Genomic DNA, 13,375 nt, shown 5'->3' with positions numbered 1-13,375 from the left:
GTGATCCACTGTATCGAACGCCGCTGTGAGATCTAATAAAATTAAAAAGGCACAGTTACCAGAATCAAGGTTTAAAAGAAGATCATTAAAAACTTTTAAAAGAGCTGTTTCAGTACTGTGAAGAGGCTTAAAACCAGACTGAAGCAATTCACCAATGTTGGCCTGATCTAAAAATTCTTGGAGTTGGTTAAAAACAACTTTCTCTAAAACCTTGGAAATAAACGGAAGTTTAGAGATTGGCCTGAAATTAGAAAGAACCAAGGGATCCAGATTTTTCTTTTTTAAAAGAGGCTGCACCGTGGCATGTTTGAAGGAGGATGGAACGCATCCAGAGCTGAGACACAGATTAATAAGAAACAAGATAAAAGACCCAACTGAGCTGAAAACCTTTTTAAACAAACGGGATGGAATGCTGTCAGATGGGCAGTTAGCAGGGCGAAGATGTTCGACTGTTTCAGTGAGTGCAGAAAGTGAGACAGGCTTAAACTGGTGAAAAGCAGATAGTGGATAGTGGAGTCAGTGTGTCTTTAGCAGAAAATTAAGTCATGCTTCCTCTTTGTGTGTTGTCATCCAAGGTGTCATAAGATGGTCTGGCCACATGTGCATGTCAGTGCATGTCTGTATTCCACTGGCTAGCTTGTTGCGCTTATCTGCGGCTCATACTGCAGTTACTGCTGATATTGAGACAGTGTTGTCGTGGAAGTTTAGCAGCCATCTTCTAGTGGTTAAAACCCAGGTGGCAACCTCCGAGGCTGAAAAATGAAGCCAACACGTGAAGTGCCAAAAATTGCAGTTCCTTGAATGGCCACTTGAGGCCACCCATGTTAAAATGTCCCACTATACAGCAGAAATAAACATGTTTACAGCCTGGTGCAAAAAATGGTTTGGGGCTCTACAGCTAGTTTTAAACATCCATAACTTCTGTATGGGGGTGAAATATTTTCCTAATTCACCTGTTTGCATGTTATTAAAGTCCAAGGTTACGCATATTTAAGAGCGAGATAGCTTGGGTGACAGGCTGTCTGCCGATAGTGTTCTCAGCTTCTTTTTGACTTGGATCCACCCCTCACTCCTCCAAAGCACCAGCCTCTCACCCAAATATGGTCATTTTTGGCTCCAAAATCCAAGATGGTGATAGCAGAAATGCTTAATAAAGACAGTCCACAAACCACTGAGTGATGTCATGGTAGCTAAGTCCATTATTTATACAGCGCATGTTAACACGGTTAGCTCTGTCGGCACTATCACCATTGTTTAGCTGCTAGCCACCAGCTCAGCCAGCTCCATGTTGAGAACCATGTCCGTGTAAAGGAATACTTTACCCACCAAATAATCATTTGTGTATTCGTTACTCAGCCCATGTCATGTTGAACTTAGGAAGAACACTTTGTATGCCAGAAAATTCTTGATGAATGAAGTCAGGGATTTCGATTTAACAACGGCAAAACTATATCAAAACAGCCGTTTACAAACTCTCACACCAGTCATGTAGTTAAATCTAAGTCTCATTGATCCAGTTGTATGCTCAGTACTTCCCAGACACATGCATTTCCACTAAAACCTTACTATTTAAACCACTTACGCATACAAGTAGTGTGAGCAAGAGCAAGCACGTGGTTTGAACTCTGCTGGTGCAGAGTTAAACGCATGAGCTTGCACATATGCACCACTTGTCTGTGCATTGGACTGTTTATGTAGAAGTGTTTTAAATCATAAGGTTTTAGCAAAAATGCATGTGTTTGGGAAGTACTGAGTGTACGCCTGGATAAATAAGACATGGATTATACTGCACAAGTTGTGTGAGAGGTTAGAAAAGTATATTTTGCTATAGCTTTGCTGTTGTTGAATGTGGTGCCCTACAACTTCAGTTCATCAGGAATTGTCTCAGTTTTTGGATTCTTCATTCACCGTGGAGGAAAAACAAAGTCTTCCTCCGGAATTCAACATAACACAGGGTGAGTAATTAATACACAAAATATCATTTGGGGGTGAAGAATTACTTAAAAGCCCAGCAGCAGTTAGCATGTTAGCATTTATGTTAGCATCACATAACAACCTACAGCTGAGGCTGATGGAAATTCTAACGCAGCCAGTGGCACTAGATGACAGGCAATGGAAATGACCAAAGTCACCATCCTCCAGGGGTCGTGGTCATCTGCACCAAACTTCCTGGCAACCCATCCAACAGCTGAGATTTAGTTTGACTTATTTCTGAGTTAATTAGATAACTTAAACCTCCATTAATGGATTTGTTTTGGCCACTTGGGTGCACCACAATAAGCTGTAAACTCATTGTCAACACATAATCACCTAATAAAGTTAATACGGAGAACTACACGCAACCCCTTTCACATAAATATTGTCGTTTAGTCTGTGTTCATATAAGAATATTGATAACAGCAACTTAAATTATAGACTGTAGAATGAAGTTTATTTTCATATCTTCTGGATGAATCTAACTGAATGCCAGTAATGAGCACAAGCACACAAACGCTGGTGCAGAAACACACATGCTGACCAGCAGTTCCTCTGAAAAGCAATCCATTTAGCAGGAGATGAGACCTCAGAGATGGGTTCATCTCTTGCTGTGCCTGGGGAGCAGCAACTTGCTCTATTTAAAGGCTCTGCTTCTCCCCAGGGACTTCCAACTGCACATAGGCTTACTAATAAGTCTGGGGATCTGTGGAACTGTTGCTCTATACACACACATAGTAAATCCATTCTGAGTGTATTCAGAGGTGGTGTATAAAAGTGTTAATAAGAGTTTTTTCCTTTTCAGCTGTGTTGTTCTGGTGCCTGCTGGACATTGTGCCAATTAAGAACGAGAAGGGAGACGTGGTGCTCTTTCTCGCTTCATTTAAGGACATCACCGACACTAAAGCCAAAGCCATCCAAGAGGACAAGAAGGAAGGTATGTGCGCATATGTATGTGGGAGGTGTGTAGTTGTTGAATGAATGCCCACTCATTATATAAAGCTCACAAATGTTTATTCTTTGTTTAGCATGTGGATTTTGGTCCTGTTAAGGCCATCGCTAACTGCGACCAGACCAAATTGCTAAAATAGTGCTAGCTTTAGACAAAACCAACACACTGTCCAGTGTAACACAAAATCTGTTTCGATTGCTACGTGTTGAAGGTGAGTGTTAGTTTGTTGTTTCCAGCAAAAGGGTTGAACAAACCAACCGTGCCTCATCGGAGTTACATTTATATAGAGTGCTGTAAAGATGAAGTTTCTTTTTGTAGGTCAGCCCAGATGTTAGCACCGCCTGGTTTCCTCGCTAAAAAGCCAGTGGACTTTTCCCACTGGATTATGGACCTTAACATTAAATCTTCACAAACGAACCCCACTTTTATGATGTTTGAAGCATACATGTAATCGCCAGAAGTAAAAACCTAATGTTAGGCTAACAAATTACATCACGGTCACATGACTTCAACATCACGACTACAATGAAGCTGTAAAGTTAGGCTAGGCATATGACTATTGGGCTAGCTGCAAGCATTCACCATGAGCTGAACCAACTCCATCAATGAAATTGCCCTGAGAAGCTTCTACCTCTTGCTTTTAAAGTTTAAGTTTAAGTTTATTTACTTTATTAATCACCTTGAGGGGAAATTCAATGTTTTCACTCTTGCTTGTCAATTACACACAGGTCCGAAAGACACACACATGCACAAACAGGACCAATACATACACAAAGTGGAGAGATGTCAGAGTGAGGGGGCTGCCCTTGGTGAGGCGCCCCGAGCGGTTTGGGGGTTCGGTGCCTTGCTCAAGGGCACCTCGGCAGTGCCCAGGAGGTGAACTGGCACCTCTCCAGCCACCAGTCCACACTCCATATTTTGGTCCGGACGGGGACTTGAACAGGCGACCCTGCGGTTCCCAACCCAATTCCCTATGGACTGAGCTACTGCCGCCCCAAACAAGATGCTAAAGACAATAAAATCAAATATCTATGTAAAAACAACGAAACAATTTCTAAATCATCATTTAATTGTCCTAACATAAATATATTAACAATATAGAGCATTCGTTGATTCATTTTACATAACCGCTTATCCTGTTGGGGGTCGCGGGGGGGCTGGAGCCTATCCTAGCTGACATTTTGCGAGAGGCAGGGTACACCCTGGACAGGTCACCAGACTATCACAGGGCTGACACATAGAGACAGACAACCATTCACACTCACATTCACACCTACGGTCAATTTAGAGTCACCAGTTAACCTGCATGTATTTGGACTGTGGGAGGAAGCTGGAGTACCTGGAGAAAACCCACGCTGACACGGGGAGAAAAAGCAAACTCCACACAGAAGGGCTCCCGCACCCTGGGTTCGAATCAGGAACCCTCTTGCTGTGAGGCAGTGCTAACCACTACACCTCCGTGCTGCCAATATAGAGAAGTGATTCCCAATTGGGGGGTCACGGTCCAAAAGTGGGTTGCAGATGTGAAAAGTTTGTAAAACAAAATAAAAATAAAAAAACTTTATTTTATAGTACAGTGAATTTCCAGCAAAGAGTTTTTATTTTGAAGTGCTGTTTCCTGCTGTAGAGTGTGACAGCAGCTTAACAGAGACAGCAAACTAGCTCGACTACACAGCCAAATGCAAGCATAATGTTGAATATATTAAACTGCTCTGAAACTACTTTTGTTAGCAGGTTCGCATTCTATACCTACATGTAATCACTATGCTAAGATAACTCAGCCAGAGGCCTTGGCACCACCGCTTTGACTAAAGATCTGCTGGCAGGATGGAATAAATAACAGAACTGCAGAAGCCAGACTTTGTCTGAACAGTGTGCAACCTGCGAGTTAACACTGTGAAGGTCAGGGAGGATGATGGAGCTGCAAAGTGCAGAACTGTGACATGTAGCCCAGGGTTGGGTTTAGTCAGCAAAAACACAGGTTAATTGTTAATAAATAAAATACGTCCTGTCGTGGGAGTCAAGAAATTGTTGACCTTTTCTCAATTTATCTAAGACAACAGTCTTTCCCCAACCTGGGCCAAAGTACTTTGAGTGCCTCAACATAACCTTGAAACCATGAATCATTCTTAAAGGAATACTTCACCCACAAAATGATCATTTATATGTCAGTGACTCACCCAGTGTTACTTTAGATTTGTGATAAGAACTTGTTTTCCCACATGCCACTGCAGGAAGAATCCAAAAACTGAGAAAATTCTTGATGAATTTAAGTTATAGGGGTACATGTTTAATAACGGCAAAACTATACCAAAACAGCTATTCGCAAACTCTCACACTGATCCTGCAGCATTATCCAAGTCTCATATATCCAGTTGTGTGCTCAATACTCCGCAGGCACAAGCAGTTTGATGAAAACCTTACAATTTAAAACACCTCTTCATCATCAGTCTCACGCATGGATGAGTAGTGCATCTGGGAATGTGTGTGTTTAGGAAGCATATGACTGGATAAATATGACTGGGATTATACTGCACAAGTTGTGTGAGAGTTTATAAAAGGATGTTTTGATTTAGTTTTGCTATTGTTAAACGCAGCGATTTCATAATTTAGTTCATCAAGAGTTTTCTCTGTTTTTGGATTCTTCTTCTTTGCCATTGAAAAGTAGAAATATATATACACATAATTGTTGCAGCGAAGGGTTGATCAAAATGTACAGCATGATGAGCCAAAATAGCAAAAATAAACATGCCTTTGTGAAATCCAAGAACATTATTTTAATTATAGTTGTATAGTTTGTAATAGACCCTTTGAAATCTCCTATTCTTATTTCTTAAGATAAAGGTAAAGCATTGGCTGTGATATACTGATGATTTCAGATGTCTTTAGACAGACCCTTCCTCTTTTAATTATATCCATCATTGTAAACACAAAGAACAACTAAAGGAAGCAAAGTTGCAAATTCTTCCCCCAAAATCAATTTCCTCAAAGGTTTACCTTAAGGGTGACACCTAAGCTGAAGCCAGAATCCCCCTACAAAGCAAAAGAGAAGGTCAAAGTGTGTGCGTGTATGTGTATGTCTGTGAAGTCAGCAAACCTGACTTGTCTCATCTCGGGCCTGCCTCCCCAGGATTTGCCTAATTACTCTCATTACTGTAAATAAGGGAGAACAGGAAGCAGAAAGCGAAAGTTATTTTTGCTCACATAATGAAATGCTTTTCATAGACAAGGAAAGAGGCTGATGCAGCATGCCTTTAGATAGAGATGAACGCCTCACTGTAATGGGTTTGGGTCTGACAAGCTTGTTTAAATGAGAATATGCCTGTGACTCTCACAAGACATTTGCATTTTCATGCCATTCTCAGTGCAGTTGTAGAAAAGGATGTGCTTGCTTTTGTTCGTTTAAGTCAGTGCAGACGAGTTAGTGACTAAATAAGGAAGCTTGGCTTGCATAACAACAAAGTTACTAAGTGTGTAGATAAGAATTTTATCAATGATTACAGACTTAATGATTAAAGGTGTTTAAAAAGAGAAATTGGGGACAGATGTGATGACATCAATGGGGCATTTCCATCCACGCTGGGGAAGCCTTTCAAGGACAGACACCTCGGATGTGACCCAGTTAGCTCTCTGTCTGGACATGTGTGCGCAAAAGTGGGAAACCCAGTCTCCGGCGTCAACAGCCTCCTCTCTTTCCAGCCCCTGTCTCCCCTCCTCACCTTCTCTGCTTTCTCCTTTTTCTGTCCTTTCCCTCTCCCCGTCACCTCTATTTCTCATCTTATCCAGCTGCTTTTACAGTATATATCTATTCCCACCTCCTCTATCTGCCCTACATGCCTTCAGCTTCCGCCCTTACACACAACATCCACCCCTCCCCACCTGTACCTCGCCTCCACCCCCACAAGAAGGGCTATAAATTCAGAGGGAAATTCATTAGATCTAAAAATAAGCATGTCTCTGTCTCTGTGCTCCTGCCGTGTCGCGTCCCCCAAGGCTGCGCCGCGTTATGGATGGGCCCTGTCTGTTCGCCTCGTCTGTGGCCCGCACAAACACCACAGAGCGCACACACTCTCCAAAGGACACTCGAAAGCAGTTATCACTTCTATTCCCCAGCTTTGTTATTGCCGTTAAACCCCCCTCAAGCCAATCTGGCCTTAGTCCCTTCCTGTGGGTTCACAACGGAGAGAATGGGACTCAGAACCCGGCAGCAATAAAGTGCCCTCTCTTATTACCCATCTCCTCGGTCTGAATGCTATCAACTTTATTTGCTACAATACACTTGGAAGAAACACACACACAAGCACGCCAGCAAGCACGCACACACACAAACCCATCCCAGTAGCAGTCGACTATAGAGAGTCTACCACTTAACAGCCTCACTGCCCCAGTAGCAGCTTACAAAGCTGAAAATTGCACTGTTTAGCTGGAGATAATGTTTACACAATAAGACATCATCAACCAATATTTACAGCTGAATTATGTGAATCACAACAGGTAGCACATGTTCTGTGACATTCACACAAGCACAATGACAGTTCCACTCAGAAATGGTGCAGTTTGTTTAGAAATGATGCATTCTTCCTGATGCATATTCATGTTTTCTTATTCATGTATTTCATCAAGCATAATGACTGATTCAGTCATCAGGAGTTAACCCTGGGGGGTAAAGTATTGAAGGGGGGATGTGTACTAACTTTTGTGTATGTGCGCGTGTGTTTACAGAGCGACGGCGCGGCAGGGTGAAAACAGGCTCTCCATTCAGCTCAGGTCGTCTGCGGAGCAGCACGGTGCTCTACCACATCTCTGGTCACCTCCACAGCAGAGAGAAGAGCAAGATTAAACTCAACAAGGTACTTCACACGACAGGGCAGGATGTAACGTGTTGGAGGATCATTCAGGAGTGGGTGTGGGCGGACTGTTGTATAGGAAGTGAGTAGATCAATGCTGTCACTGAAGCGCAGTCGAGCCAACCTAAGGGCAGGGAGCTGAGGAGAAATATTGCGTCATGAAAGAGTGTCGCTCTCCAGTAAACAAAACGTAACTGATGATTATAATCTTGTCATCTTTATGGAGTCAGCACCAGGTTGCTAAGCTCCTTTGTTCCCCAGCTTTATATTCCCTTAACATAGCACATAAGAAACACATTACAACTGTCTTCGTGGTGATTTAGAAGAATTGCAAATACTTAAATTTGAGGGCATAGGATCCAAGGAGTTCAACATCAGTAGGCTATAAGCTGTGGGTGGGTGATTTCAACATGTCGACCCAGGGAAATACACACTTAACATCTGATATAGGAAAAAACATTGCTAAGAACATAAAACCCAACCCATCAAGATATTTCCTGGGGAACACAGAACACTTTGAACATTTTCTATCACAGATTCATCAGTTTGTAGCATCATTTCAATCCCATCTGATGTAATCGGAAACCAAAGATGTTTGTAACAAGAAAAACAGATATTAAATCAGGATACAGTGAATATGTCTTTAAGAAGTGTAATGATTTTAAGACATGATGGGTCTAGCTGCTCTAATGTCTCTTTAGACAACCAGAAGCTTAAACCTGTTACTGTGTGGCCACTTGGTGGCAGCTCAACAAGCTTGGCACTTCCTCGCTAGATTTAGGGACTTTTCAGACCCTCTCAGCGACTTTTTTTCTAAAAAGCGACACATTAAGCGACTTGTTAAGACCATCAGGGAAAAAGAGAGAAATATATTATATTGTAATTAATTCCCACGCATGCTGCTCGGAGTAATCACATTCCAGGAGTCCTCTGCCAACAGCACCGAGTCTCTCCCCCTCTCTCCTCTTGCGCAGTGCAGTAGGTGTGGGACAGGCAGGAGGAGAGGAGACACCACTCACAGTGAGGGTTCAGTTGTACTGAGTTTCTATGGTTACGTCGACGTTCTCACTCTCCGGATTGGAAGCGCGAGAAGTGGTGCACTATAGTAGCTCTCGTACCATTCAAATGTTTTGTCGAGGATTTTTCCGTTGAATCTAATTCAGGGAAGTTTTTAAATGGTTCCATTAATGCACAATGATCTCACCAATGTGCAAAAAATATTACATCATCTGGCAACATGAATGACTTTTGGTTGGTGCTGGCTACTTTCAATGGAAAAGAGTTGGCAACATTGCATATCATCATATTTTTTGTAAGCAAAGACCCTATATGCACTTTAAGCACACACAAAGCTTTCATTTATGTAGAATCCACGTGACAAATGGGAAAAGTCACTCTCCTTTAACTCTGTTTTGGTGTTTACCTACTATACCAAGGGAAATATGTGGCTGTTCAGCAAGTTCACTAGCTAGTTAACTAACTTTGTCAGCTGTTTGGTGCCAGGCAGGTAGTGTACCAATTTTTTTTTTACTGTTTGCTGCAGCCTGAAGGTTGATAAGAGCGAGGAGCGCTTATCAGAAAAGTAAAGTTGCCGGCTTCACAAGGATAATAATAATAACATTAATAGCATGTTCTTTAGAGGTGCCTTTCAAAGAGCTCAAGGACACCTTACAAGACACAGTTAAAAAAAAGACAAGCAGCAATGTATCCATAGATCATAAAATCAAATGATTCAGTGATATACAATAGAAGTTAATAAAATGACTAGACGAAAATTGTAATTATGAATATTAGGTGTAAAGTCGTCATCAGTGCAGTCCATATGTGTGTCTCCATTAAATCAGACTGAATATACCAGCTTAAAAAGGTGTGTTTTCAGACGGGATTTGAAGGTGGAAAGGGAGAACCCTTACTGGTCAAGTGGGCAGATGGTGATGTGAATTGGACTGCAGAAGAGGATCTTAAGAGTACGGGAGGGTGTGTAGATATGAACGAGTTCAGACAGGTAGGAAGGGGCTTGATAATGAAGGGCCTTAAAGGTGAGAAGCAGACTCTTGAAATCTATGTGATATTTGACAGGAAGCCAGTGAAGCTGTTGGACAGCAGGAGTGATATGATTATTTTTGCTCTTGACAAATAGCATAAACTTAAATTGCTTGTAGTTGGCGGGCTAGGTTGACAACTGACAAGTAGCCTTTGTGATTAGCGGCTTTATTTGTCAGCCTTTTGTAATTTATCCCACCAGCATTTTAAGTTAATCAATCAGTTAGTTACTTAGTTAGTAGTTAAATTGCAATTAAACATACTTTAGCTAATTAAATACAACTCAGCCATACATTTAACTAACCAATCAAAATGCAGGCAAGTTTTTAGTTGGAGTTAGTTGGAGTTGGACCACCAAAACAAAGTAAGTGGACTTAACAAAGTATTGCTGTTTAATCACTCATGTTTTTTTATATATTCTTTTCCAGAATGTGTTTGGGGATCCGCCCGCTTTGCCAGAGTACAAGGTAGCAGATGCCAAGAAATCCAAATTTATCTTACTTCACTACAGCACGTTCAAAGCTGGTTGGGATTGGCTGATTCTTCTTGCCACATTCTACGTTGCTGTGACGGTGCCGTACAATGTGTGTTTCATTGGCGATGATGATGACCTGACCCGCAGCACAACTGTCAGTGACATCGCAGTGGAGATACTGTTCATCATAGGTTAGTTGCAGAATTGCGGAGCTAAGAATTACACTGTTTATAATCTACTGAATCGAATATACTGTAAATACAAATATGTTATTTTAATAACCAGCATTTACAGGAACTAAACTCTTTTTGTTTGTCTCTCCTGCCAGACATTGTTTTTAATTTTCGCACAAGTTACGTCAGCAAATCGGGCCAGGTGATCTTTGACGCCCGGCAGATCTGCATCCATTACCTGACCACATGGTTCATCATCGACCTGGTGGCTGCGTTGCCATTTGACCTGCTCTATGCCTTCAAAGTCAGCGTGGTGAGTAATCGTTGGCATGTTGCTGAGCCCCCGGGGTTTAATGTGGAACATAATCGGAGAGAATAAGAAAGGAAATATAGGTACAAGTTAACAGACCATGACTTTGAGTGATGTTGTAAAAATCCCATGATTGATGGCGTGCCCAGTAACAGAGACCCTGAGACCCCTAATCCAGTCTACACAGCGGTGTATTATAAAGTGCAGCACATTTGACATTTCATAAGAATAGATTGCATAGATTGTTTTCAGCCCTTCTTTGAGTCTGCGTATTGATTCCACATACTGTACTAGGCCAGAGGAAACTATCAAACCTGTATCATTAAACCCTTTTCTGTTCTGCTTGAGACAAATACATGCTGCCCCTTATGAACACTTGAATGCAAGAAAAAATGGAGGTCCGGAGCAATTAGGTAGACATTCTTGTCTTGTCAGCAGCTGAATGATATCACCCGATGGAAGCGCTGCGCTACAGGGAGGTTTTGCCTCATTGCTAATGGAAGATTTTGCTTCTGGACCCTAATTTAGAGAAAGATATGTTGTTTCTACTCATTCAGCCACTGTTATATGGATCAAAAGGTCCAATATACAGTAGTGGATCTCATACAGTAACTATCAAAGTTCAGCATGATCTCATCCATGCTCGTCATATTGTGCTGCTTAGGTAAAGAAAGCTACTTGGTTATGGTTAGGGCAAAGATCACTGATGTCGCTAAGATGAATACCAGGATTTGAGTTGTGGTGGTAAGAAAGAGTCGGTGGTTGGGTTTAGTGAACTTTATCACTTCATCTAATGATGATGCGAATGGGCTTACATTGGAGTGGGTGGAAAGCCCGGTGCATCTCACACAGATAATCATGTGTCAGGTATTAAACGGTGCTGCCGTGCAAATTTGACCTATTATGACTAATTAAAGTTGCATAATTAAAGAGTCACCTTATTGGCTTGTCATATTGACAGAAATGTTCATTACGGGCTGATGACAAAATTTAATTTCAAAGCCTTTATCTGCCAATACCGATAACGTGCCGGAATTACTGTGCATCCCAAATTTAATTTATAAACTGCCCTCCTGCCTTGTAGCCTGTAAAATAGTTATATGTATCAATACTTAAAGGGACAGTTCACCCCATATCAAAAACACATCCTCTTACAATAAATCTAGATTGTTTTGGTGTGAGTTGCTAAGTGAGATATCGGCCGTAGAGATGTCTGCCTTCTCTCCAATATAATGGAACTACATGGCACTCAGCTCGTGGTGCTCAAAGCACCAATAAATAGATTTGAAAAACTCTCAAGAAATGAAGACCCAGTTACTCAAGATAATCCATAGACCTTGTTGTAAGCAGTTTCACGCAGGAGCTACACTACCGAACTACACCCACTAATTGTATCACCGTCCAGAAGGAAGCGTGCATCTACTCAGGGACAAGAAGCTTGTGCCTGTGAAAGCATGAGATGTAAACATTAATGGCGTCCTCCTCAGCTGAGCTGTAACATTAGCTCGCCCAGTGGTGCTAGTTGAGCTAGCAGTAGATGCACGCTTCCTTCTGCGTGGTGATACAGTTGGTGGGTGTGGTTCGGTAGAAAGAAAGTAGTTCCTATGTGAAACTGCTCACAACAAGGTCTGTGGATTATCTTGAGTAACTGGGTCATGATTTGGCGCTTTAAGCACCACAAGCTGAGTGTCATCTAGTTCCATTATATTGGAGAGAAGGCAGACATCTCTACAGCTGATATCTCCAACACTCTGCATCTCACACCAACACAATATACATTGATAAATAGCACTACAGTTAGGGTGAACTGTCCCTTTGGAGTTACAGTTAAAATAAAAATGGGGAAATCCTACATAGATAAAACAACAGCTATCAAACTAGTGATAAAAAACAATATAAGAAGGAACTATCTTTTGGAGGCTATATAAAAGAAACAGAGAGAGACAAAGAGAAAAAGCAGCCAGAGTGGTGAAAAAAAGTGCTGTGAAAGAAAGTGTGAGTGGATGTGGTGGGCACAGTGACAGTCTGCTCCAGGCGAAGGTGTCTGTTTGGCTCCAGACTCTATTAATGGAAATACCATGCACTCCCAGTAGGTTGGGATTTCGTGTAAGGCTACTGGGCCACAAGTTCCCATGCCACCGCCGGGCTGAGTGGGAGTGGCCAGTAATTGACGAGCATTCTGCGCGATGTCCTCTCAAAGGACGGTGCGTTCAGACGTATGTCCCCTTTGAGAGCCGAAGCCATCTTTCATCAGAATGAGCCAAGAGGCCTCAACGCAGTCCCTCCCTGGTGTTCGTCTGTCTTTTGTTTTCGTCGTACATCTCTGTCGTTGTGCCATTTCGGCATGTTTTACGGTCTGTCAGGTGATCCCATTGATCAGGTGATTCTTTTCTTTTCTTTTTCCAGTACCTACATGGTCTTTATTTCCTTCATAATTTCCTATTTCCCATGATCATCCCCACACCTGATCCTCAGGTTTCTTCCTTTATGTGAGCTGCTGCGCATTTAAAAGTGTCCCACAGGAACAGGAATAACAATACTGTGAAACCCAAAAAAAGGAAATCTTCCCTGCCTTTCATTGACCATCCCTTAAAGATCATC

At 42.0% G+C, this 13,375-nt stretch overlaps 1 protein-coding gene across 1 annotated transcript in view; it reads left to right on the top strand.

The window, feature by feature from the left end:
* Window positions 1-13,375, top strand: part of kcnh8 (potassium voltage-gated channel, subfamily H (eag-related), member 8) — a 66,084-nt gene that overhangs the window by 24,057 nt on the left and 28,652 nt on the right. The window contains exons 3-6 of the mRNA XM_050035124.1: window positions 2,780-2,911; window positions 7,649-7,776; window positions 10,245-10,482; window positions 10,620-10,777. Of these exons, the coding sequence (XP_049891081.1) occupies window positions 2,780-2,911; window positions 7,649-7,776; window positions 10,245-10,482; window positions 10,620-10,777 (656 nt within the window). The remainder of the gene's footprint in view (window positions 1-2,779; window positions 2,912-7,648; window positions 7,777-10,244; window positions 10,483-10,619; window positions 10,778-13,375) is intronic.

Source organism: Epinephelus moara, chromosome 22, assembly GCF_006386435.1.
Source record: "Epinephelus moara isolate mb chromosome 22, YSFRI_EMoa_1.0, whole genome shotgun sequence".
Lineage (NCBI taxonomy): Eukaryota > Metazoa > Chordata > Actinopteri > Perciformes > Serranidae > Epinephelus > Epinephelus moara.
Note: the sequence above shows the minus strand (reverse complement) of the source record. Positions and strands in the feature narration are given on the sequence as shown.